The 23,508-nt window shown below is 43.6% G+C and overlaps 3 protein-coding genes and 1 non-coding gene across 6 annotated transcripts in view; 1 reads left to right on the top strand and 3 right to left on the bottom strand.

Moving 5' to 3' along the window:
• COPG2 (COPI coat complex subunit gamma 2) overlaps positions 1–4,389 on the bottom strand; it is a 114,761-nt gene extending 110,372 nt beyond the window's left edge. The window contains exons 1-3 of one of the 2 annotated variants that reach the window (XM_038556493.1): positions 4,255–4,389; positions 2,959–3,011; positions 2,311–2,391 (exon numbers count right to left, since the gene is read on the bottom strand). In XM_038556493.1, the coding sequence (XP_038412421.1) occupies positions 2,311–2,391; positions 2,959–3,011; positions 4,255–4,291 (171 nt within the window). In that variant the 5' untranslated portion in view covers positions 4,292–4,389. Of the gene's footprint in view, positions 1–2,310; positions 2,392–2,521; positions 2,731–2,958; positions 3,012–4,254 lie in introns of those variants that run through there. The other variant, XM_038556494.1, reaches the window with a different exon arrangement.
• A 346-nt stretch (positions 4,390–4,735) lies between these two features.
• On the bottom strand, positions 4,736–20,491 carry TSGA13 (testis specific 13). Of its 2 annotated transcripts, none has more exons than XM_038556503.1 (9): positions 20,362–20,491; positions 17,906–18,076; positions 16,226–16,294; positions 15,960–16,038; positions 13,780–13,851; positions 13,157–13,363; positions 7,952–8,091; positions 7,270–7,397; positions 4,736–4,999 (listed from the first exon to the last, which is right to left on the bottom strand). In XM_038556503.1, the coding sequence occupies exons 2-9, from the start codon at positions 17,926–17,928 to the stop codon at positions 4,833–4,835; spliced, it is 885 nt and encodes a 294-aa protein (XP_038412431.1). In that variant the 5' UTR covers positions 17,929–18,076; positions 20,362–20,491; the 3' UTR covers positions 4,736–4,832. The 2 variants fall into 2 exon arrangements, with proteins under 2 accessions (XP_038412431.1, XP_038412432.1); XM_038556504.1 differs by lacking the exon at positions 4,736–4,999 and adding an exon at positions 6,247–6,386.
• Positions 16,529–16,635, bottom strand: LOC119867683. Its single transcript, XR_005369850.1, has one exon. It is a non-coding gene; the product is annotated as a U6 spliceosomal RNA (small nuclear RNA).
• LOC100686132 (peptidyl-prolyl cis-trans isomerase FKBP3-like) lies at positions 18,833–19,753 on the top strand. Its single transcript, XM_038556505.1, is given in 2 exon segments — positions 18,833–19,043; positions 19,046–19,753. Coding segments are annotated over 2 exon segments (669 nt in total). The 5' UTR covers positions 18,833–18,838; the 3' UTR covers positions 19,510–19,753.
• Positions 20,492–23,508: the final 3,017 nt, after the last annotated feature.

Raw genomic sequence — 23,508 nt, 5'->3', positions numbered from 1 at the left:
TTTAATTTCATTAAAAGCAATCTTCATAATGCATTAGGCTCAATCACTTTTCAGGGCTTCAGATCTCACATGGAATATAACTAGTTTTCAATCTATCTGTCATGGGTATAAGAATAAACAAATTTTGGGGATCCCCGGGTGGCTCAGCGGTTTAGCACCTGCCTTTGGCCCAGGGCGCGATCCTGGAGTCCCGGGATCGAGTCCCACATCAGGCTCCCGGCATGGAGCCTGCTTCTCCCTCTGCCTGTGTCTCTGCCTCTCTCTTTCTCTCTATGTCTATCATGAATAAATAAATATAATCTTTAAAAAAATTTTTTTTGATGAACAGCTTTAAAAGCTGAAGATGAAAGACAAAATATAAGAATTCACAATTACTTAAATCAGAGTGCTCAACATGCTCATCCGCAAGAGACTTCTCTCATAAATACTTAGTGAATAGACAGAAGTCCATGCGCCTTTTAGTCACAGCAGTAAACCCTAAGTTCCGACTTTTAGACTTGAAATTCAGAATATACGAGTAGGTTGCTGTGACAGAAATGTAAAAGTATTTTTCCATAAAGCAATACCAAGAATTAGGCCAAAGGTAAAACTAAGGTTCCCAAACCTGTTTATGTAGCTGACTGTGTTTATTTATCAGATTATACTCGTAATTTCCTTATCAAGATAATGAAATGTTTCAACATGAGCTGCTCATCAAAGAAGTACTAGTCGATACAAAAGTATAGGCTATTCAGCACACCTTCAACTACTCAAAACTAGGCTTGTGTAATGGATTTAGCCAACTTGGACACATTGTGTGCTACGAAAAATTAAATCAAACTGACTTTGCCTTAAATGTTTCTAATATGGTACCACAGAAGGATATGATGTTTGTACAAGAATATATTTTATGTAAGAGTAACTTGTTGAGCAGCCCAGGTGGCTCAGCAGTTTATCGATGCCTTCAGTCCAGGGTGTGATCCTGGAGACCCAGGATCGAGTCCCATGTCGGGCTTCCTGCATGGAGGCTGCTTCTCCCTCTGCCTGTGTCTCTGCCTCTCTCTCTCTCTGTCTCTCATGAATAAATAAATAAAATCTTAAAAAAAAAAAAATTAACTTGTTGCTCAGACTCCATTTGCAAAATAAAGTAAAAATAAGATATTCTCATGAAATTCAAGTAGGAACCACAGTCTTCTTAACACCATATATTAACCACCTGAAGTATATATGTATGTGTATTTGTGTGTACATGTGTGTGTGAATCTAAAAAACAAATTCATATTTTTTAAGGTCCTAGACATTCCATGAAATTTTTTTAGTCTGAAACAAAACAATCAAAAACACAAGAAAAATAAAATAACAGTAATAACAAGCAGAATCTATGTTTCATCAGGGCAAATAGTTTTGGTGATTTTTGTCTGCTATATCCCCAGTGCCTAAAACAGTGCATTAGAATCAATAGGTGTGGGCAGCCCCGATGGCCCAGCAGTTTGGCACCGCCTCAGCCAGGGGTATGATCCTGGAGACCCGGGATTGAGTCCCATGTCGGTCTCCCTGCACGGAGCCTGCTTCTCCCTCTGCCTGTGTCTCTGCGTCTCTCTCTGCCTCTCTCTCTCTCTCTCTCTCTCTCTGTGTCTGTCTTGAATAAATAAATAAAATCTTTTTAAAAAAGAATCAGTAGGTGTATTATAAATATCTGCCGAATGACTGAATGAAAACTACTCCTGAATGTGTACATCCAGGATTATTCTCAGAGCTTTACGTTCATTATCTTGTGGAATCATTACAACTCTATAAAACAGGTATTATCATAATCCTCAATATATTTTCTATAGTCCTTTTCTAGGACATTAAGGCCCAAAATGGTTAAGCTCAGAATCATATCACCTGGCTTGGTACAGTAGGAATAATAAATATAAAACCTAAGCATTAAAATCAAAGCTTGAAAAACATCACTATTATACTCCTCCCCCTTAAAAAAAAAGTAAAATATCTGGGATTTGTCCAAGATTTTGTACTGTATTTTTGGAGGGACATAAAGACCGCTGAACAAATCTAAACATGTTTTAACATTAATACTTGTTAAATTCAAATCAATGTTGATAATCTATTATGTGCTTAGCTGGTCTAGTACCTCATGAATAAAACAGAAATATATGTCATAATCCTTGTCCTCAAGAAGTTTTACATATCATCACCTTAATCAAACACTATATACTTTTAAATTGAGTGAATTTTAAGAAATTAACTATACTTTCCAAAAAGTACTTCACTGAATGTTATGTATTTCTTTTCCAGGAAACAAATCTGAGGAAAATCAAAATAGCTTACTTGGTTCAGTAAGTAAAGAATCTTTGTAAGAATATGCAAACATCTTCTTGGATTGATGGGTGTTTCATTGAATATGCGAGCCTGTGGGAACGAAAAACATTTTTAAACAGCATGTTTTCTGTCATTTCTATCATATTACAAAAGATCAACTTTAATCAAATAGACTATTACATATTTTGATCACAACATCCACATAATGTTAGTTGCTTACAGTTTTCAATTTATCACAGTATACGATACACTTTGGTCTTTATATTCCGTCTATACTAACTCCTTCCCTTACATCTAGTACTTCAACTTTATGGGCGTTATGTGTGTTAAGAATCGTAATATTTATCTATATCATCTGAATATAATTAGCTTAATATCTTTAACTTCCTTCAGTAACCTTGTGCTAAACATCTCTTTGGCATTTTACTTAAAATTATCAACATGTGGCAGAGTGTCTACACAGTTTTGCGTTTCTGTAAGCTCTAGACCCTCCTATGGTAAGTTAACCCCTCTTCCTCTTCCCTCAGGTCTGTATTTTCCGAACACAATTATTACATCCTTCAATTCTTATTTCGGGTCATCATATTCCGGAGGCTCTCTGCCCACCATTCCAAAATGGAATAGAAAGAAAGAACACAATATACTTCCAAGTCATACCTCCTGTAAGACAGCACTCTTCTCCAGATGCCGAAAAGGATTGGAGCCACTACCTATATCATAAACAAAAAATGTCTTCAATAGCTGTCCAAGACAAACTTACTGTCTACAGAAGGGTACTGAATGCTTGGGATATCTCACCTAGATGAAGCGACCACTTGGATAGCACAGTGACAAGCGTTACTAATACACATATGAACTGAATAAAATCATATGGATTCTGGTACTAGCTGTCGTTGCTAGTTACTGAGGATCTTGCACTTCTCTTTTGCACGATCCCTGCCCAAAAAGAGTGTCTTCTTTCCTTGTCCTCTTTTTATGGGACTGTTGCGAGCCTATGTTATGTTCACACAGCTAAGATTAATGAGACTGTGGTAGGACCCTTTTGGATTTCCCTGAAAGACAAGCGCTATCTTCCATGTTTCCAACAATTACTTCGAGGCAGAAAAGAGTTTATAGCCAAGAATGCTGTCAAGCTGGAAGGGGCCATGGAGATTTACTAAACCCAAACGTCCACCACACCATGGGAGAGCCGAACCAAACACTGAGGGCTTGTGCTTTGGGAGTTGGGGGGTTGGGCGGGGGGGGGGTGTTTTTAGGTGGCTTGGCATCTTCCCCACTCGCTCTGGATCAAAGTTGGGTCTCGAGAACGCCACTCGAGCATCCTCCGTACCGTGGGCCAGTCGTAATCCCCTGGGAGGCGGACACAGCTAAGGTCCTCGGGCAGGCTGGAAGGGCCAAGGCGCTTCCAGGTTCATACACGCGCGCGCGCGCACACACACGCGCACACCCACGCGCACACACACGCGCACACTCGGTCCCGGCGGACCACCTCCGGCGCCCCCAGCGCGCGTGCACCCGCCCCTCGCCGCGCCGCGGGCCCGCCTCCTCGGCCTGGAGCACCCCCCGCCCCCCCCCGCGGCGCGGCGGAGGCGGAGGCGGAGGCGGAGGCGGAGGCGGCTCCGAGGGGCTGCGCCCGGGGGCGGGCGCGGGGGCGGGGGCGGGCGCGGGGCGCGCGACCCGAGGGGAGGCTCCGAGGCCGGGGGAGGGGCTAGGGGCAGGCCCCGGGCTGCAGCCGAGCGGAGCCGAGCGGGGCCGAGCGGGGCCGAGCGGAGCCGAGCGGGGCCGGCGGAGGGAGGGAGGGAGGGAGGGAGAGAGGGAGGGGCGGGCTCCAGCTCCGGCCCCCTGGCGCACCGGGCGCCCACGCCTGCGGGTCCGCGGCCCCCGGGAGCAGGTGGCGGCGGGCGGGGAAGGGGCCCCGCGGCCGAGGGTGGGCGTCGGCAGCCCAGCGCGTACCAGACTCCTCGTCCTTCTTGTCGAATTTTTTAATCATCTTGGACGACTTCCCAGCGCCCAGACCCACCGCAACCGTCCAGGCGCCGCAGCCGCGAGCGGAAGAGGCTGCAGGAAGGCCGGCCCCGCGCCCCGGCGCCGGTTGGGTCGCCGTCCCGTCACTCGGGGAGAAGGCCCGCCCTCCCGGCTGTGGCGGCCGCGCCCGTCCCCCGGGGCCGCGGCCACGCCCTCGCCCCGCCCGCAGCCGCGCGGAGGCGGGGCCGGCGCTGGGCCCCCGGGGTGCGTCGCGGCCCCTGCGGGGCGGGGCGGGGCGGGGCGGGGGCCCACGGGGGGGGCGCGGGGCGGGGGGGCGCGGGGCGGGGGCCCACGGGGGGTCGCGGGGCGGGGGGGCGCGGGGCGGGGGCCCACGGGGGGGCGGGGGCGCGGGGCGGGGGCCCACGGGGGGGCGCACCCGCCGGCCGGCGAGCCGCAGCGCCAGCCCGGAGCGAGCACAATGCGGTTTTATTTGGTCTGCGCGCCCTGGACGGCGCCTGGTGCGGCCCCCGAGCCTGGGGAGGCGGCGGCGGCCGGGAGGGTCGCCTTCACTGGAGGGCAGCGGCCTTCCTGACGATCCGCTGCGGGGCCCTTCCGTCGCGGCGGGCGCGCTCCCCGGGCACAGGGCTGGCGGGTTCCTGGTTCGGGAGCGAGGAAAGGCTCGGCGGTGCGCGGGCCGCCTCGGAGGTCGGCACGTCACTCCCTGACTTGGCGACTGCAACAAAGCACGGGGCCCCCTGGTCAGGGTGGGTTTCCAGAGGGTCGAGAAGGACGCTCAGTGGGAGGCAGGAAAGAGACCCGCTTGGAGGGACGGAACAAGAGGGCAAATGTTGGACCACGGACTACCGCGCCCAAGCTTCTTCACACTTCTGGATTCCTTCCGTTCATCAAAACCCTGCCAGTTCAGAGAGGCTTCCCGGTGTCATCCCACCCCTTTCCAACGATCCCACCTGCAAGCACGTTGACACTTAGAGAACTCTCAATAAGGCGCATTCATACTCCTCGTAGCCTTCTCCTAAAGTGTGTGTGGCTTTCAGGTTCTCCCGTCTGAGAGTGTAACTAAGAAACTGTTTCTACCTTTGGCTTCAGTGTCATCACTTGATCCAGATTCTCTTTTAACCTCTGCCTGTACTTGGAAGCTTCCACCGTGGGCTCTTCTTGCTTCCATCCCTCCACACTTTTTTGATGCATTATGTCTTGCCAATATCTCTTGAATCTGTTTGCTCCTTCCTACTGCCATCACCTTGGTTCAAGCCCTACCGTCTATCTCTTCCAGGGCCCCCTAATCAGCCCCCATCTACAACATTCTCTGGGTAATCTTTCTTTCTTTGGTTGCCTGGCAAACGTGGAACGTGACTGGCTATTGGCAGAACGAGGGTTTGCTGGCAGTCCCTTTTGCTTGAAGTGGAGACATTGTTTCAACTTCTCAGCCCCATGGGCTTTCTTTAGGGAAAGCATCAAAAGGAGCCCTTTAGAGTAAAGTAAGTACTCAACTTTTCTTGAAGGAAACTGTAAAATCCCCAGAAATCTACTAATTGCTACAGACAGATATTAAGTGTTCTGTTTAGAAATGTGGGGACACCTGGGCGGCTCAGTGGTTGAGCGTCTGCTTCCGGCTCAGGTGGTGATCCCGAGTCTGGGGATCAAGTCCCGCATCTGGCTCCCCTCAAGGAGCCTGCTGCTCTCTCTGCCTCTGTCTCTGCCTCTCTCTGTGTCTCTCATGAAAAAATAAATCTTTTTAAAATCTTGAAATGTAAATAAGATAGAGCCTTAAAGGTTCATGCCCTTGAAAAATTAGAGAAATTCTAATCTAGATTAGATTCCAGATTCGAGAGAAATCCCCCCCCCAAAATGATTTAAACCAAACTGCTGATAACCTACATATAGTACCATTTAAGATTTAACTCCAACTTTACTAAATGTCCTATTAACTGTTACGTTTATCTTCTCTTGCTTATAAAGTTCCAACCTTGCCTTGGTGAAGGGGTGGAATTTCCCTTGAAGGAAATAAATATTCCTACTTATTTATTCTCGGGCTGGGGGTTGGGAGGAAGGGGAAATACAGTCTTGGTGCTTGATAAGTTTCAGCACTTCTGGTTGCCCTATAAATGTTAAATGATTGATAACACGTAAGGAGCATTCTTGTTCCATTCCCGTCCATAAAACCTTATCGCAAACCCCTTCCATACTATGTCCTGCCTCGACCCCAAAGAAACTCATTAACCTCTGAAACCCACAGACTTATCCTTTGGTCCTTCTAGAACAGCTTTCCGACAGCTTTTACTATGCTAACATGGGGTGGTGCATAGATAAATAACTTGAATTATTATAAATTATTATAAACTTGATTAAATATATGTCGAAAAAACCATGTTATTAGTATATCAAACCCATGATGTAAATGATATAGTATTAGGAAAGGAACAACAACAAAAAACCTTTTAAAGAAAAACATTAGATAAGCCAGAGGGCAAATAATACATCAATGTGGCCAAAACTATTAAGACGGTAGGTGATGTCATTTGGGAAACACTATGCTAGAGCTTTCTTAAAATGTAGGGGTTTTAAAAAGAGAGAGAGAGAGAAGAAATTTAAGGGTTTAACAGGGTCCAAAGCCTAGTATTACTCGGGCCTCTTAACAATTCTTAGCTTCCAGGCTACAAGGAAAAACAGTCTCCAGAACCTCCAGGAAAGATGTTGATTTGTCCTTATCTCTTGTCCCCAAAAGGTGGTCCCTCCTGCCCACATCTCAGATGTGTGTAAGCCTTTGCTTTGAAAGAAAGAACCTGGGTGGCTCAGTAGGTTAAGCATCTGCCTTTGGCTCAGGTCATGATCCCAGAGTCCTGGGATCAAGTCCCATATAGGGCTCCCTGCTCGGTGGGAAGTCGGCTTCTCCCTCTCTCTCTGCCCCTCCCCTCTGCTTGTGCTCTCTTTCTCTCAAATATATAAAATTAAAAAAAAAAAAAAGGTGGGAGAGAAGCTTACCATCTTTCCTCATATCTCTTTTACAGACTGAAGCAAAGTTGAGCTGGGGGTACATTTTTTTCTGTTTCCTCAAAGCACAGACCTTTAAATACTTCCCTTCACTCTTGAAATCATTGTCGGTGGAAAACCTTAAGAAAGAAAGCTCATTTAGTAGATCCCAGGGCAGGGGGCTTAATGGAACCAGTCACTACACTCTGATCCTGGGGGAGAAAAAAGGACAGTCACTACAGGGTGTTCTTTGGTTTGGAGTGGAAGGGACACTTCTAAGAACCTAGCATTGTAAATTGGTGAAGGAACTCTTAAATCTCTTCTCTCCCCGAATTAGATGTGAGCTGCTCCTGTAACTAGTTTCAAATGAAATCTCTCGGCTCATTGTTCTTAAGCTACAGCCCTTCACATGCACTGAGAGAAAATTTTGTTCGGTGTCCTCTCATAGATCTTTGAGTGCTTCTTTTCACTCTTGAAAATCATTCTCAGTGAAAAACCTTAGCTTTGCATTATTGTCTCTTTTCATTAGGGTATAAATGAGGTTGAGGGTCATGTAGGGAAGCTGTCTTATTATTATGCCGTTATAGATATTTCCTACAATTGAAAAGCTTTTGTTAAAGTGTGATGAAAAGAGATTGTAACATGAATAAGGAGAAGATAGGAAAGAAAATGAGTACAAGAGCCAGGACTTCACCTAAACCACTGTTCTCGCTGGGATGTAGGATCCTCCAACAGGGTCACAGGAAAGGTTGGTTTCAGCCCAGATCTTAACTTTTTTTTCTGAGACATCAGGGGTAGGCAGACAGTCCCAGGAGGTTTATGCTGATAACTTTCCTGCAGCAGAGGAAAGGAGAGTAAGTGAGGGAGCAAACGGAACTAATTTCCTGGACTAATCTTCAATTCCCCTAAAATGATGCAACAAAACCTGCCAGAGAGGGAGGTGAGGACTGAAACCAAAAGAAAAGGAAATGGTTCCCTGAGTGGGCTAAGATAGTAGACCCCCTTATCCATGGAACATACATTCCAACACCCCCAGGGGATGCCTGGAGCCACGAATAGGACCAAGCCCTAGATATATATACTCTATTTTTTCCTATACATCCATACCTACGATAAAGTTTAATTTATAAATGAAGCACAGTGAGAGATTAATAATAAGCAATAAAATAGAATAATTACATTGAAATAAAAGTTATGTGAATGTGGTCTCTGTCTCTGTCTCTCTCTCTCTCAAAATAATGTACTGCACTGACCCTTCTTCATGTGATGATGTGAGATGATAAGATGCCACATGATGAGATGCAGCGAGATGAGTGACATAGGCATTGTGACTTATCATTAGACTACTGCTGAAGGAGGATCATCTGCTTCTGGACCAGGGTTGACTGGGTAACCGAAACCACAGAAAGCTAAACTGCTGATAAGAAGTGCATACCGTATCCATTTGTGTTGTTGCTGGAGGACATGTCCAAAACCTGGTCAGTGTCTTAAGTAATTGACTGGACTTGCCCAGTGGCCCTTTGAAGTGAATGGCAAAGGATGTTACCCAGTTTTGAGAAGGATTCAATTAGTGAATCACTTAGGAAACCAAACATCTGGTAATAAACTGGGAAAGAAATCCATGGGACTCCACCTTCCTTTCTCAAAGATGACTGCCTCATTCACATTCCATTCTCTGTCTGCAGTGAAAAGGTCAGGGAATGGGATGTTTTGTGAGGTAACAATTTCACCATTACTAAAGGTCATAGAATCAAAGGCTTTAAGAAAAGATCTCAAAGGTCACCCAATCTACCCATCTGACCTTTTTATCCCCTCCCAATATTACTATCAAGTGGTCAATCTTCCTGTTCCTAAAAACTCAACCTATTTCCTCTTTACTCAGCTGTTGGCCATCTCCCTGTAACTTCTACCTTGTAGCCCAAAGAGAACACATCTAGTGTCTCTTGCTTGGGGTCCTTAAGGAATTTAAAGAGATCCACCACATTCCTCCTAAGCTCGTTCTCCTGTCTTAGGCTCAATATTGCAAATGTTGTGAGCTTTTCCTCATGTGATCTGGCTCTGGGCTCCCTATTCTCCTGCTTTTTCCTATTAACTCATTTGAGAAAACTACTGTTTATATTTTTCCTAATGTGTGGCAACCTGAAATGAAAGCAATATGCTAGCAACAGCAGGACACATCCCATCACCTGGTTAAAGTCTCTGTTCAAATATCATCACCTCTTCTGAGAGCCTCGTCTAACTACACTTCTAAAATTGCCCGTCACACCCATCATGCTCCATTCCCTCATCCTGCTGTGTCATGGCACTTATCACATAATATAGTATCTGTGTGATTGTTTGCTTGCTGATGGTCTGTCTACCTCATTAGAATTCAACTTCATTTAGGCCGACTGTGGTGTAGTCACTGATATATCCCTATCACCCATAACAGTACCTGGCACAAAGTAGGTGCTCAATAAATACTTGTTGAATCAATGGAAGTATAAATGAATGGCCAGACTGATGAAATGACACAATCTGAACTTCCTCTCACAAAATTTTAAACCCTCCTAAGAAAAAACCCCCAAACTTCCTGTTGAACTGTGTCTTTTAAATTCTGTATTCATTCTCTTTAAGCTCTTCCGGTGTTTTGTTTTTTGTTTTTTTTTTTTTTTTTTTTTTTTAGATTTTATTTATTTATTTATTTATTTATTTATTTAAAGAATTGGTTCTTCCTACACTTTTTTTTTTAAATATTTTGTTTATTTATTCATAGAGACACAGGAGGTTGGGGGGGGGGCGCAGAGACACAGGCAGAGGGAGAAGCAGGCCCCATGCAGGAAGCCTGACATGGGACTCAATCCAGGGTCTCTAGCTAGGATCACACCCCAGGCTGCAGGCAGCACTAAACCGCTGCGCCACCAGGGCTGCCCAGCTCTTCTGGTTTTAAGGAACTTCTGTGTTTAAATTACCTCAATAAATAGAGGTTTTGCTGTAAGAGTGCATGTGTCTAGGAATTAAGACACAGCTAACACTCTGACTATAAGAGGAGCAGAAATGTTACCAGAGCTAGACCTCGTGGCAGAAAAACAGGAATGGAAAAGTATTTGGGGGGGGGGGGGGCGGGGGGGGCCTGGGTGGCCCAGTTGGTTAAGCATTTGCCTTCAGCTCAGGTCATGATCTCAGGGTCCTGGGATCAAGTCCTGCATAGGCTCCCTGCTTGGTGGGGAGCCTACTTCTCCCTTTCCCTCTGCCTGTTGTTCCCCCTGCTTGTGCTAACTCTCTTTCTCTGTCAAATAAATAAAATCTTCTTTAAAAAGGGGGGAAAAGTTTTTGGAATCCAGGACAGCACTAGTTAAGGATTACCACAGTGAGTTGGGTCCTCACCTCTGGCACCCTATCATTAGCATGTCTCCTACTTTCTTCCTGTTTGTTTCCTTCTTTCTCTGCCATGCTCACTCCCTACCTTTACTCTGTATTTTCTTCTACCTGTAACTTCTGCTTATTTGTTTCTATTTCACTAGAATTTCAGCTGCCCCTCCTTTTCATGGTCCCTACACTATGCTCTTCTTCCTGGTTTGATTTTTTTTTTTTTTTTTTAATGGCCTCTCTCTATCTGTCCTTTCAGCTTCCATTCCCACTGCCTTCATCTTCCCCTTTTCCAGCTCAGATGCCTGGAAGCAGGATTGTGATGGGTCTGAGGATTTTGGGTCGCTGATATGTTGGTTGGCTTTGGTGTTGGTTTGGTTTTGGCTTTTGAGGGGTTTCTTGTTTGTTTTCATTTGGGGATACCAATCTACACCACGGGGTACTGATCAGCCTATGAATTTTGCTTCACTGGGTCTGCCTCCTCCCAGGTCCCAGCTAGTTGTACAAGGGCATCCTTTTCTTCTTGAATGGTGGTAGGGCCATTTCACTTAGAAGGGGCTGTGAGGATAGCGACCACTGTGACAGACATGCCTGCTCTGTTCTTCAATTTGCCTGCTGGAACCTACCCCTTCTTATACACATGCCTGGGCATAGCAAAAGAATGCTTCTTATGTTGTGTAACAGTCACTAAAGACTGTTACATTTGTGTAGCACAGAAAGGGGGGTTGCAGCATGAATATGAAAGAAGTGTTCTAGATATTGGGCCTGTCCCTCTTCTTGGACTTGTTCCAGATCGCCTGTAGAATTCTCATGGTGTCACTCTTTGACAATCAGTGCCTTAACACTGTCTATTAATACAATTTGGCTGGTAGCACAATTTGCTCATGAATATGATCAGGTCCTGCATGTGATTTGGAAGGCTCAGAAAGTGCCAGCTGTTGGGAGAAAGCTCTTCTTACATCAAGCTACACCATAGTCTTGTATTTCTTTCTCTACCTTGAGTAGAACAACCCTGGCCCGGCAGTCATTCCTCTGTCAAGTGTATATTACCCATAACCATGAGAATTGACCACCGAATTTATGCTCAAAGGGCACAAATCCTGAGACCCAAGAAACCATAGGCAATGAATTTGTTAATGAAAGCACGTTTAGCATGTATCATTGCATGTTAGCATTTTACCCTCCGTTTGGAGAGGAATCTTTTACTGCCATTCATCTAGGAACTAAGGAAACACAAACCAGAATTCACCACATTGTACTAGAAAGGGTCTGTCTTGGGTAATTTCTGTGATAATTAGATTCTTTTGTTTGCACTTTCACTTACTTCATTCAATTTCTTCTTGTTGTAGTAGGCCTGCTCTCAAGGCTGTCAAGATCTTTCTTAAATCCTGATTCCTAAACATCTTTTAAGCTGATTTTCCTCACTTCCTCTGCTATTGATGTAGTACAATTCTGCAGCACCTCTCACTTTGATTGTTGTAGTAACATCACGACTTATCTTTCTGATTTGCATCTCTTCCACAGTGAACACATCTTTTCTCACAGCCTCCAAAAACAGTCTTTCTAAAATGCCAGTTTGATTATACCTTTTATGTCTCCCCCCTTTTATTCTTTCATATCTCCATGAATGCACCTCACTTTCTCCAGTCTTCCTGGAGATAGGGGATATTTTCCTCTTCTTTTGTGAGGGGTCACCTCCTCTGTAAAACCTCCCTGATTACTCCCTTCCCCCAACAAAGATACTAAGTTCTACTCTGTTCTGTTGTTTTGCATATTCTTTTATTATCCATATATCCTCCTATAATAATTTTTATTATTATTCATATTCATATTCATAATAAAATAATAATTTTATTATTATTCATATTAATAATGTATATTATTATACATATTCTCATGTATTGATCAGTGTCTCCTACTAGACTCCAAGTTCCTTCCAGATAGAAACTGTCCTGAAAGCATCTTTATATTTTCATTCTTTGTTTCATGTGTGTTCAGCAATTGTTTATCACATTGAACATGAACTTCCATCATGTAGAACCGAGTCCCAAACATCTGGCTGCCATAATAGTAAATGCTCCGCTCTGTTCCTCTCCCCATCTCCTGACACCCAGAAGCAATGATCCTGACACCCAGAAGCAATGAGTGTAAAGGGTAAACCCTTTACTAGTTTCCCATTTAGTTATTTCTGTTTCTCATTCCTCATTTCCTGGCTTATCCTTTGCTACTTTATACTCAACTAGGAAGCCAGTGGCTAGATTACCTTTGGTTAATTACAAACTAAATGTCTTTGGCCAGGAGGCACAATTTCTAATTAGGACCATGCAATAAAGTTTCATGACACAAGCTTGTACAGTTCTGGTTCTGAGTCTTTCCCAGGCTCTCCAGATTCTGTGTGTGTGTGTGAAGTACATGGCAAGGAGTAAGAAGGAAGAAGCTAGCTCCTGAGCACCATCTTCCATCATGTTAACTTAACTCCCTTCTTCAAGCTAGCTCCTAATTCCTCAAGGACCTTCCTCAGGGTGCCAGGATGCTTCCCCGGTGCCATTACCTTGAGCGGCAACTCCTTGGAAAAGTATTTTGGTGCCATGTCCTTTCCTTGCTGGTCAATTGGGCAGGGAAGTGGGTTGTTGGTCAGAATCAGCAAGGTCTTATCCTGATCATACTCTGCTACTTTTAACATGAAGCTTCTGATTTTCCTGTTTTGAGCCAGGAACCTCTGCAAAGCAGTGGACTTCAAAGGCTCATAGTACCAGGCCTGAGCAACACAGAGGTTTCCAGAGAAACAAAGGGATTAGATCCAGAGAAGATAAAGAAATCAATTAATTGGCTTGTCTTCTGCCTCTGTAGGGAAGGGACAGAGGTTGCACCTGCCCTTCCATCCCCACCCCACCCCTGCATGTGCAAGCTCGTGCTCTCCCCCCTCAAAAAAAAGAAAAAGGAAATCAGTTGCAGGGACCGCCTTCTTCCCAGTTCGTCCCTTGTCCCTCACCGTCAACCATATTCAGCACTGCCGCTGGCACAGTGTCCTAGGACAGCTCTGCATCTCTGTGTGGCGCCTGTGTGGTCACAGATGCTGGCAGCACTGGGAAGCAGGGTAGCAGTGGCACTGCTGCTGGACCTTACTCTTAGGGAACCCCGGGGTGGGCGGGAATGGATATTTTCTCCACCTACCAAATTTGGATGGATTGCGTAATGCTGGAGGTTCTTCAGAACAAATTTTGATTGCCAGACTGCATCACAAATCTAGAGACAATCATTGAAATGAGTGGTTTCAAGTTGCACCCAGCCTCAACAATATTCCATTCCTCACATGCCCTGAGTCCGACTAAAAACCGGCCTCTGATTTAAATGAAGTGAGGACAACGCTGTGCTTCAAGGTTTGTATCCTGGGATTCTGGAATGTGGGCCACAGCAAAGAAAACTAGGTTCTGAGGTGTCCTGATGGGGAAGCTTGTACGTGGAAATGTGGACCTGCTTTATGAAGTCAGGTAAAGCTGTGAGAGGGGAGTGGATAAAGGCAGCATCAAAGTTCAGGTGGGGACAAATCACTCCAGGGCATCACACCTCTTCCTTCTGCCTTTTTCATTTTCATGGGAAATCAGGTGAAAATCAACATGGAAGACACCCTCTCAGGAGAAAAGCAAGTTATAAAAGGGCAATAACCTACAGGTTGTAGTAGAAGGAAGCCCCAGGGACCGTTGCCTGCCAAGATGGAAGCAGACATGGAGGAAGGGAGAAACAATGGTGCATTTGTTTTTGTTTTGTTTTGTTTTGTTTTGTTTTTTGGAATATTTCTACAGTACGTGATTCTTCCAGAAGAGTTACCAAAAAATAACTGAACATTGGTAATACTTCTGTCCGCCACTCTGCTGGTGGATGTGCTGGTAACTGGCCGACTGTTGGAGTGTCATGTCTGGTTGTGCAGTTGCTGGGCCTCCTGCAGCTCCTCTGCTCAGCCTCGTGTTGCCTGGCCTCTAGCTCAGCCCTAGGTCATCCAAAGATGAGTCAAAGGGATGAGGACACCAGGAGATAAGAGCTCTGAGTTCCGGCCTTTGGGCTGAGCATAATTAGAAATCAGAAGCGGGCCCAATCCTGTATTTAGATCCGCATTTCCAATGATTGCCATGCCCCTGGGAAAGGTAATATGGTAAGATGGGGTGCAGGGGAGAGGGAACATGAAGATAAAAGGTAAGGAAAGCAGGAACATGAATGGAAAAGAGGGAAGAAGTAAGGATGGGACAGAAAGGTGCAATGAGGGGAGGTGTCATGGTCTGGAGGGAAATGCCAGGAGCCGGCAATGCCCAGGGGTTTGGGAGAGCCGACCAGGAGGAGGACTATCAGAACCACACCATATGTTCCATTAGGAACAATGAGAAGAGATAGATCCAAAGATGCAATGATTTAATTTTATTACCCTTTTGGAAAACTGAGGTCCTTTTGTTCAAAACAAAGATATATTATGAATAATCTGCTTTGGGGGAGGGAAAAAATGAATAATCTGCTTCACAGCTATAATATACATTTAGAAGCATAGAAGTCTCTGAAAAAAATTTGAGAAAAAGATGTGAAGACTTCTTTTGTAGGGCTTTTTTTTTTTTTTTTTTTTTGAAAGGGGGGATGGTGGGGAGGAGCAGAGGGAGAGGGACACAGAGAGAATCTTAAGCAGACTCCACACTCACTAGGGAGCCCCACACAGGGCTTGATCTCATGACCCTGAGACAAAATCAAGAGTCAGACACTTAACCAACCGAGCCACCCAGGTGCCCCAGTAGGATTTTTTTGTTTGTTTGTTTGTTAATTTTAAAGGAGAAAGTCTCTGAGGAAAATGTTTCTAATCTTGAATTTTTCTGAGGTATTGCATCTCGGTTCCAAATTAGTCTACAGCTATTGACTAAAGTGTCAAAACTGACAACAGTATCTAAAGTGGAATGTGAAAAAAATAAAATAAAATAAAGTAGAATGTGTTTTTAGTTGAATTATACTATCCAGGCTGGTAAAATAAAAGTTGGCCTGGAAAATTCACTTGCATATGAAAATATGCTGGGGAAGCAACCGAGCTACCCAATGGAGTTTTGCTGTAAGAGGTGGCTGGCTGTAAGGTCTAGCGAAATCAGGTTTCTAAGATAGGTTTACAGACCCTGGCTTCTAGCCCTGACTTGCTGCTGATATGTCCCTGTCTCTTTTCTAAGTCTCTGTTTCTCTTTTACAAAATTGGGATAAACTAACCTTGCTCTCTATATAAATCTTGACCCCTTCTTGCTTTTCAGCAGGAAGTTTGTGAACCCAACTTATAAAGTACTCTAACTCCAAAGAAAGATTGCACATAAATATTTGCTAATGCTCTTTCTTACCTCATCATTATCAACCTCTATTACTTTCTCAAATTTAACTGAGCTGGTTCCTGGAATATTTGATTTGCTGTTTTGAAACCTGAAAAAAAAGCAGAATATCCAACTGTATTTTCTTACTCCGAGCTCTTGTCATGTTCTCAATCTCCCTCAACAAAGTTTGGGAGCCTGACTTAGAAGAGCCCAATTTGACTGATCACTAATTGAATATGTATGTATAATAAAGAATAGGATTCATTATCCAGCCTGTGTGCTGGGGGAAAACAAACCTTCGGTTTGAAGAGTTAAGCAAGTAGGACCTCTTGGAGACATGATGACATCTGGCAAGTTGAATTCTTCTGAAATAGCAGTTTTAGACAACTTAAGGAAGTGTCTTAATAGACTGCTTAAGGACATTCCTTTAGACAACTGGACATTCATAATACCTCTAAAGACCACCCACCTACTATTTTGAATGCCTACCTGCCTATTCTTCTCCACAGGAAAATAACTCTACCTTTGCCAACAATTGATTCCACAAGAAGGGATATTATTAGTGGGAATTCACACTAAATTTCCAATTCTTTTTTTTTTTTAATATAGAACACTTCACAAATTTGCATGTCATCCTTGTACAGGAGCCATGCTAATCTTCTCTGCATCATTCCAATTTTAGTGTATGTGCTACTGACATAAGCACAAATTTCCAATTCTTAATTACCATGCTTGGATTACTGCTCCCTCTTGTACCCAATCATATCTAGGTTTCTCTATCTAGAACTAAGGTGGTAAAAATTGTCAATGGCAAATAATCTTATCTTTGTTGTTTCTCTTACTTTTTAAAAAAAATATATTTTATTTATTTATTCATGAGAGACTCACAGAGAGAGGCAGAGACATAGGCAGAGGGACAAGCAGGCTCCCCTCAAGGAACCCAATGCAGGACTTGATCCCAGGACCCTGGGATCATGACCTGAGCCAAAGGTAGATGCTCAACCACTGAGCAGATGTTCCTGTTTCTCTTACTTTCTAATTCCCTACCCAGATACCAGTTCCTTTTGGAGAAAAGAGAGAGTCAGATGTTGTGATATTTAGTAAGAAGGTATTTTCAATTCCTTGACTAATTTTACTACACCCATTTAGTGCCTGAACATAGTGAAAGATGCCCATCAGTAAGATTGGACTAATAATTAAAATAAGTGGCCTACTTCTTCTTTGGAGATAGTTCCTATTTGGGTATTAAACTAGCTTACATTAAGTAGGAGCCTAGGACTACCTGAAGTAGATCTCTCTCCTCTAAAAATGAGGGTGGCAGTGCAAGGACCAAACTAAGAAAAGTAGAAATAGCCAAGCTATGTAGCTGTCAGGTCAACTGCTATAGAATGGTACAAATCATCCCAAATCTAGTATCAAGTCTCTCCAAGCATGGCTCACTTCCATCTATTGCTGGCTACCAACTTCATCATTTACTCAGGCCAGAGATCTTAAAAATAGTCTCAAGGGGAGCAGGTGACACATTGTGGATAGACTAAGTTCATCCCCACTTAACATCTTAAAGTTGGTACCCTTTTGACTGTCCTCTTACTTTAAGCTATCTCATAATAGTATACCATAGTCTTTATTATAACACTTTTCAAAACACTTCTTTATTATTTCAAAGGCAGCACGGGATCCCAGATACTCTTCTTTAAGGCCAATTTAAGGCAGATTGCTGTGGGAAAAATGCTCCTTCAGCCCAGCAGTGTCAACAAGGACAGTCTGGTACTTTCCTTTTGATAATGCTACTCTACTTGCTGCATAAAACACAGATCCAGATCTGGGCTTTAACCTGAAGACAGGTAGTCAATTAGAACATTTTTAATGAGGTCTAGTCTACTCTGGGACTAGACCTGTTCAAAGTGATATGGGCTACAACATACATTTGTATAAAATGGTATTTATAACTTAGTTGGGCAAACAAAACTACATACTTGGCGTGTCTCTTTTGGCCCATTGCTGTTCACTGCTAAGTGGGCTGATCTGAGGCAAGTATTCACCCAGAGGCCAAATTCAGCGCCTCCAAATAGTCCACGTTCTGCAGAGGCTCAATTCAATCCATTCCTTCCTTAGCACACACCATGTGCCCAACCATGTTCTTGATCCTGCATGGGAAACAAAAGAAGACTGGTAGATGCTGTTCTGAATGCAGAAAATGCACAAGACATGATGACCTTTGTCTTCAAGAACTTTGGTACCAAATGCTGGGGTGGATGGTGGTGTTGGAGGTGGGGAGGGAGAGAAAGTGACCATTAAATGTGAAACAAGAAGGACGCCTGGAAAAAAATAAAAAAAAAAAAAAAGAAGGACGCCTGGGTGGCTCAGTGGTTGGGCCTCTGCCTTCAGCTCAGGGAGTGATCCTGGAGTCCTGGGATGGAGTCCCTCATTGGGTTCCCTGCATGGAGCCTGCTTCTCCCTCTGCCTATGTCTCTGCCTCTCTCTGTGTGTCTCTTGTGAATAAATAAACAAATAATCTTTAAATGTGAAACAAGAATGACAAATAAATGGTAATTATTGGTAAGTAAATGGTAATAAGTCATTTCATCTCCTGGGGAGAGAGTTAACCAAATGATTTAAAGGTGATATTCTAATTTCTTTAGAATACATAAAGATCTGAAATAAAATTGATTCATGGGCCAATTGTGGGAGAAAGTTGGAGAGCAACAGCTTCCCCTGTGAAGCTGGGGAAAGTGTGTATGTGTTGGTGTGGGGGAGAGAGTGGCAGGGAGCTGCTACCTTCTTTGATACAGACAATTTAAAAGGGAAGCTAAAAGTTGATGATGTACAAGCTACTATTTAGAGAGGTCAGTGAGGCTTGGAGGGATGTTTCCTAAAGAATGTGGGGCTTGAGGAGGCAGCGGGGGAGGATGGCGGCAGCCGTTCCACAGCGGGCCTGGACCATGGAGCAGCTGCACAGCGAGCAACTACCCAAGAAGGACATTATCAAGTTTCTACAGGACCATGGTTCAGATTCGTTTCTTGCAGAACATAAGTTATTAGGAAACATTAAAAATGTGGTCAAGACAGCTAACAAGGACCATTTGGTTACAGCCTACAACCATCTTTTTGAAAGTGTTTCAAAGGTACTGAAAATATAAGTAAAGTGTCTGAGCAGGTGAAAAATGTGAAGCTTAATGAAGATAAACCCAAAGAAACCAAGTGTGAAGAGACTCTGGATGAGGGTCCACCAAAATATACAAAATCTGTCCTTAAAAAAGGAGATAAAACCAACTTTCCCAAAAAGGGAGATGTTGTTCACTGCTGGTATACAGGAACACTACAGGATGGGACTGTTTTTGATACTAATATTCAAACCAGTTCAAAGAAGAAGAAAAATGCCAAGCCTTTAAGTTTTAAGGTTGGAATAGGCAAAGTTATCAGAGGATGGGACGAAGCACTCTTAACTATGAGTAAAGGAGAAAAGGCTCAACTAGAAACTGAACCAGAATGGGCTTATGGAAAGAAAGGACAGCCTGATGCCAAAATTCCACCAAATGCAAAACTCATTTTTGAAGTGGAATTAGTGGATATTGATTGAAAGAGCAATGCTTCAGATACAAAGACATTAGCAACAATAAAACATGGCCTTGAGGAAACTTATGTAACTAGAGCTGGTTACTATTGTAAGGGGAGAGTCAACTGGAAAATTCAAGAACTCAGATATTGTTTACCCAATCCCCAACTTTTAATATATGTAATCCATCATAATTCCTTAAAGTTTGAGATATTTTACTACAGCTGTGTAAAATATTAGTTAAGGTGAAATGACTTTCCTTTTACCTCATGTTGTAAACTAAAAGGCTCAATAAAAACGTATTCAGTGTCTTGGAAAAAAAAAAGAATGCGGGGCTTGAGCCAGGACCTTGTAAGATAGTGTGTCAAGTTGCCTACTTAGAAGGTATATGTTGCTGTTGTTTTAGGTAGTAAAACAAACATGTAGGATGGGATCAAATTATAGGGGTCTTGGCAATTAAGAAGAACTTTGATGGGCCTATCAGCCCAAGCTCCTATAAAGCCCACGGGTTTGGAGAAAAAATTGTGTTAGTGTTGATAGTGCCAATAAGTGATTGTTTAAGGTTTATATCTAGTTTGATTGTCTAGACATAAACCCTAAAGACAATCGTCTAGAGTTTATGACTAGTCTGAGCTAAACTCTGAAAGTCCCCTCAAGGGGAATAGACTAATGAGCTTTTCACCCTTTTCTCACCTTTAGTTTACTGGAATCGTGAGTCCAATTCATGTATATTGAATCTACAATAAATAGAAGCCATCAAACTGAGAGGTACAAATCTTGGGCTGCTTTTCTGCAACCCAGGGTGGAAAAAACAAAATCACACAAACACAAGAACTACATCCGAAACAAAAAAGGGAAAGGTCTAGTGTACAATACCTTGAAGGACATCAGGAAACCTTATTTCACTGAGGAAGGGGTGATTCCTTGGCACTGAAACTTTCCATTTTGATGTGTCTTATCCTTTCACTGATTCTGGAGGAGACACAGGAATTGTGATGAACAGGCAATCTAGAATGCTGAGAAGTTCTATGTTGGTGTCAGCACAAAGACATACTTAAGATCTGCTCCAATGTGCTCCAGTACGTTTTTCTAACCTATGACTTCCCTATACACACCCTGACCTTGTCAGCATTTTTGAATCAACCTCTACTTTAGCCAATGTTTTCACCCGATTCCTCAAATACAGTGAACTCTGTCTCTTATTCCCCATACTTAAAATGCTCTCCCCACCCTTCAAACCATTTGAATCTTCTTTCTTTTTGTTGCTACTGAGGTCTGTCCTCCCCAGAGAACTTTCCAGATCAGTCCAATCCCAAATGCTAGCCTGCAGGCATTGTGTTTGCTTCGTTGTTTTGTTTTGTTTGTGCATGCAGCTCTATAGTATCTTGTATGTCTACCTGTACTTTTCTTCTGTATAAGGTACTGTTTGGCTCCTAGGCAATAAACTCCTTAAAAGTGACATGTGAATTATATAAATATATATTTGTTACCCCACAGTGCTTTGTATGTTAGGCATTCAAAAATCAATATTGGTTTATTTCAACATATTTACATTTATGACGTGTTACGTACCATACTAGGCAAAGGGAGCCAAATATGGGTCATAATCCCTGACCTCGAGGAGCTCACAGTTTATTTAGCCAAGAAGAGAGACAAAAAAAAAAAAAAAAAAAAAAAAAAAAGTTCAATGCAACAGATTGCAATGCCTATATCAGAGATCTGTTCGGGATACTGTTGGATCAGAGAGGAAGAGCACTAAACCCTGGGATATTTGGAACTAACACCTAAAGTGAGCCCAGAAAGGTGAGTGCAAGTTAAACAGGTGAAGAGAAGAGAAAATGGACATTTGAGCAACAGGCAGCAACACAAGCAAAAACATGAGAATAGAACAAAGCGTGGCTTATGTAGGGGAACTGCAAATAGCTTCTGCCTAGAGCATAAGATTGAACAGAAAGGTAGCAGGAGGTGAAACTGGAGAGGAAGCCAGGGTCCAAATCCTGGAGTGTGGTCCCTGATAGAAGCTTGTAGGTTATTCTATGAGTAATAAAGAGCTACCAAGGGATTTTAAGTCAGGAGATATGTTGAAGAATATATATTTTAGAAACATGAAGATGCTGGCAGTGTGAACGATAGATCGGAAAGCCTTTGAGAAGGCTGTGGGCATTGGAACCTGTCATGAGTAAGTGTCATGAACATGCTGGTTAGCAGCCGCTGCCACCTCGTCTCTCTTCTTCCTTCTTTAAGAAAGGAACCATAGCTGAGTAAGATTTTTATCAGCTTTCTCTGTCCGAATCCAGTTTTTCTCCTGTCAGTCCTGGAAGCTTGGCCAGAGTGATCTTGCTGAAGCCTTCCTGTCACAAACTGTCTTGTTGAACCCCTCGTCCCTCCTGCAACACGCCGGCCCCTGTAGTCCTATCACATTTGTAATCTGATTTGCTGACAGCCCTGCCCGCCCTGCTCCCCGTTTTCCCACACACCCCGTGGCCCCACCGAGGTGGTGGCAGTTGAGTCAGACGAGGGTATGTAGGATTGCTGCCGCACCATGATGCCCTATTAGCCTTGGCTCCGAACCCCACACCGCATATGTCCTCCGTGTACTCAGGATCAAGACTGATGTTTACTCTCTGGGCGCTGTTGTAAGATAGGTGTTGTCAAAGCATAATCATCATTGTCTGCAAAATGTTTGGTGCAAGGAAGACTATTGCTAATTTTGTGAAATAAAGAGTCTCGCCCTCTCCTTCAATGGACTTAACTCTCACTGGCATCTGTAGCGTCGTTGAGAGTGTGGGTGCCCATGGAAATCCATGCCCAGCACACGGGTTCTAATGTTTTCCTAACAACTGTGGAGATTTGAGGGAATGCGTGGTGAATGTAAACTATTTAGCTTACTTAGCAGTCTCTTGTGTAAATTACAGTAAAACAAAGTAAATGAAATGGAAACAAAAAATAAATTTGATCACAAAAAAAAAAAAAAAGGGAGAGAGAGAGAGGGAGAGAGAGAAGGCTGTGGGGCTAAGGAAGGAATGAGAAATTAGGAGAGTCACAAATTTGTGCTACTCACCCCTGTCTCCTAGTTCAGAACTATTCACAGGTGGCCAACCAGATTCTTTCTACTAGGAATTTGAGAATCTGATAAAGACACAGAGAGATGAAAAATGATTATAGCTGAGTTGTCTGATGCAGCGTCCCAGGCAGAAGGGCTAAGCTCCACCCTCTGAAGTCCCCAGGTCCAGTCCTCCCTGAAGCACAGTTACTCAGTTTTCCCTTCAATTCTGTGAGCTTTCCCAAAAGCTTTTCAAATATCCCCTGCCCACACCCTTTTTCTTCTGAAATTAGCCAGAGTTCATTTCTGCTGTTTGCAACAAGAACAACCACCTAAACTGATGTAGGCTACAAGCCAGCTAGCAGCACTGAAGAGGGATAAATGAAGGACATCTGAAAGATGTTAGGAAGGTAGAATTAACAGGACTTATTAACCAATTGATCCACAGGCTGATGGATATAGTCACATTTGTAGCTTGATTACTTGAGTGAATGAAGGTGCAATTTACTAAATTAGAAAATGCAGGGGGTAGAGTGAGTTTGGAGATAAATGATGAGTTTTGGTTTGGGTTGGTTGAATACGAGGTAGAGGTAGAGATTTTATCTAATATATGGCTTAAAATATGGATCTGGAGCTTAGGAGAGAGGTTTGGGATACGGTGACCCATTTGGGAGCCTCAAATCCATGTGCTAGTGGAGACCATGGGAGTAGATGCGATCAAGCAAGAGAAATGGTAAGCTGAAGACACTAAGACACAGGACACAGCCCCAAGTGACAAAAACACCAAAGGGAGAGCATTCTGAGCAGATATACAGAGACCACCAAAAAGGAGCGGCCAGAGGTTGGAAGAGAACCAGGAAAAGATAGTTATGGAAACCTTGGAAAGGGACGGTACCATGACAAGGGAGAACCTCTGCCTTAGGCCAGCGTCTAACTGAAGCTTTTGAAGGTACAGGAAAAGATTTTTAAAACTCACAAAA

Source organism: Canis lupus, chromosome 14 (genome assembly GCF_011100685.1).
Source record: "Canis lupus familiaris isolate Mischka breed German Shepherd chromosome 14, alternate assembly UU_Cfam_GSD_1.0, whole genome shotgun sequence".
NCBI classification, from domain to species: domain Eukaryota; kingdom Metazoa; phylum Chordata; class Mammalia; order Carnivora; family Canidae; genus Canis; species Canis lupus.
Note: the sequence above shows the minus strand (reverse complement) of the source record. Positions and strands in the feature narration are given on the sequence as shown.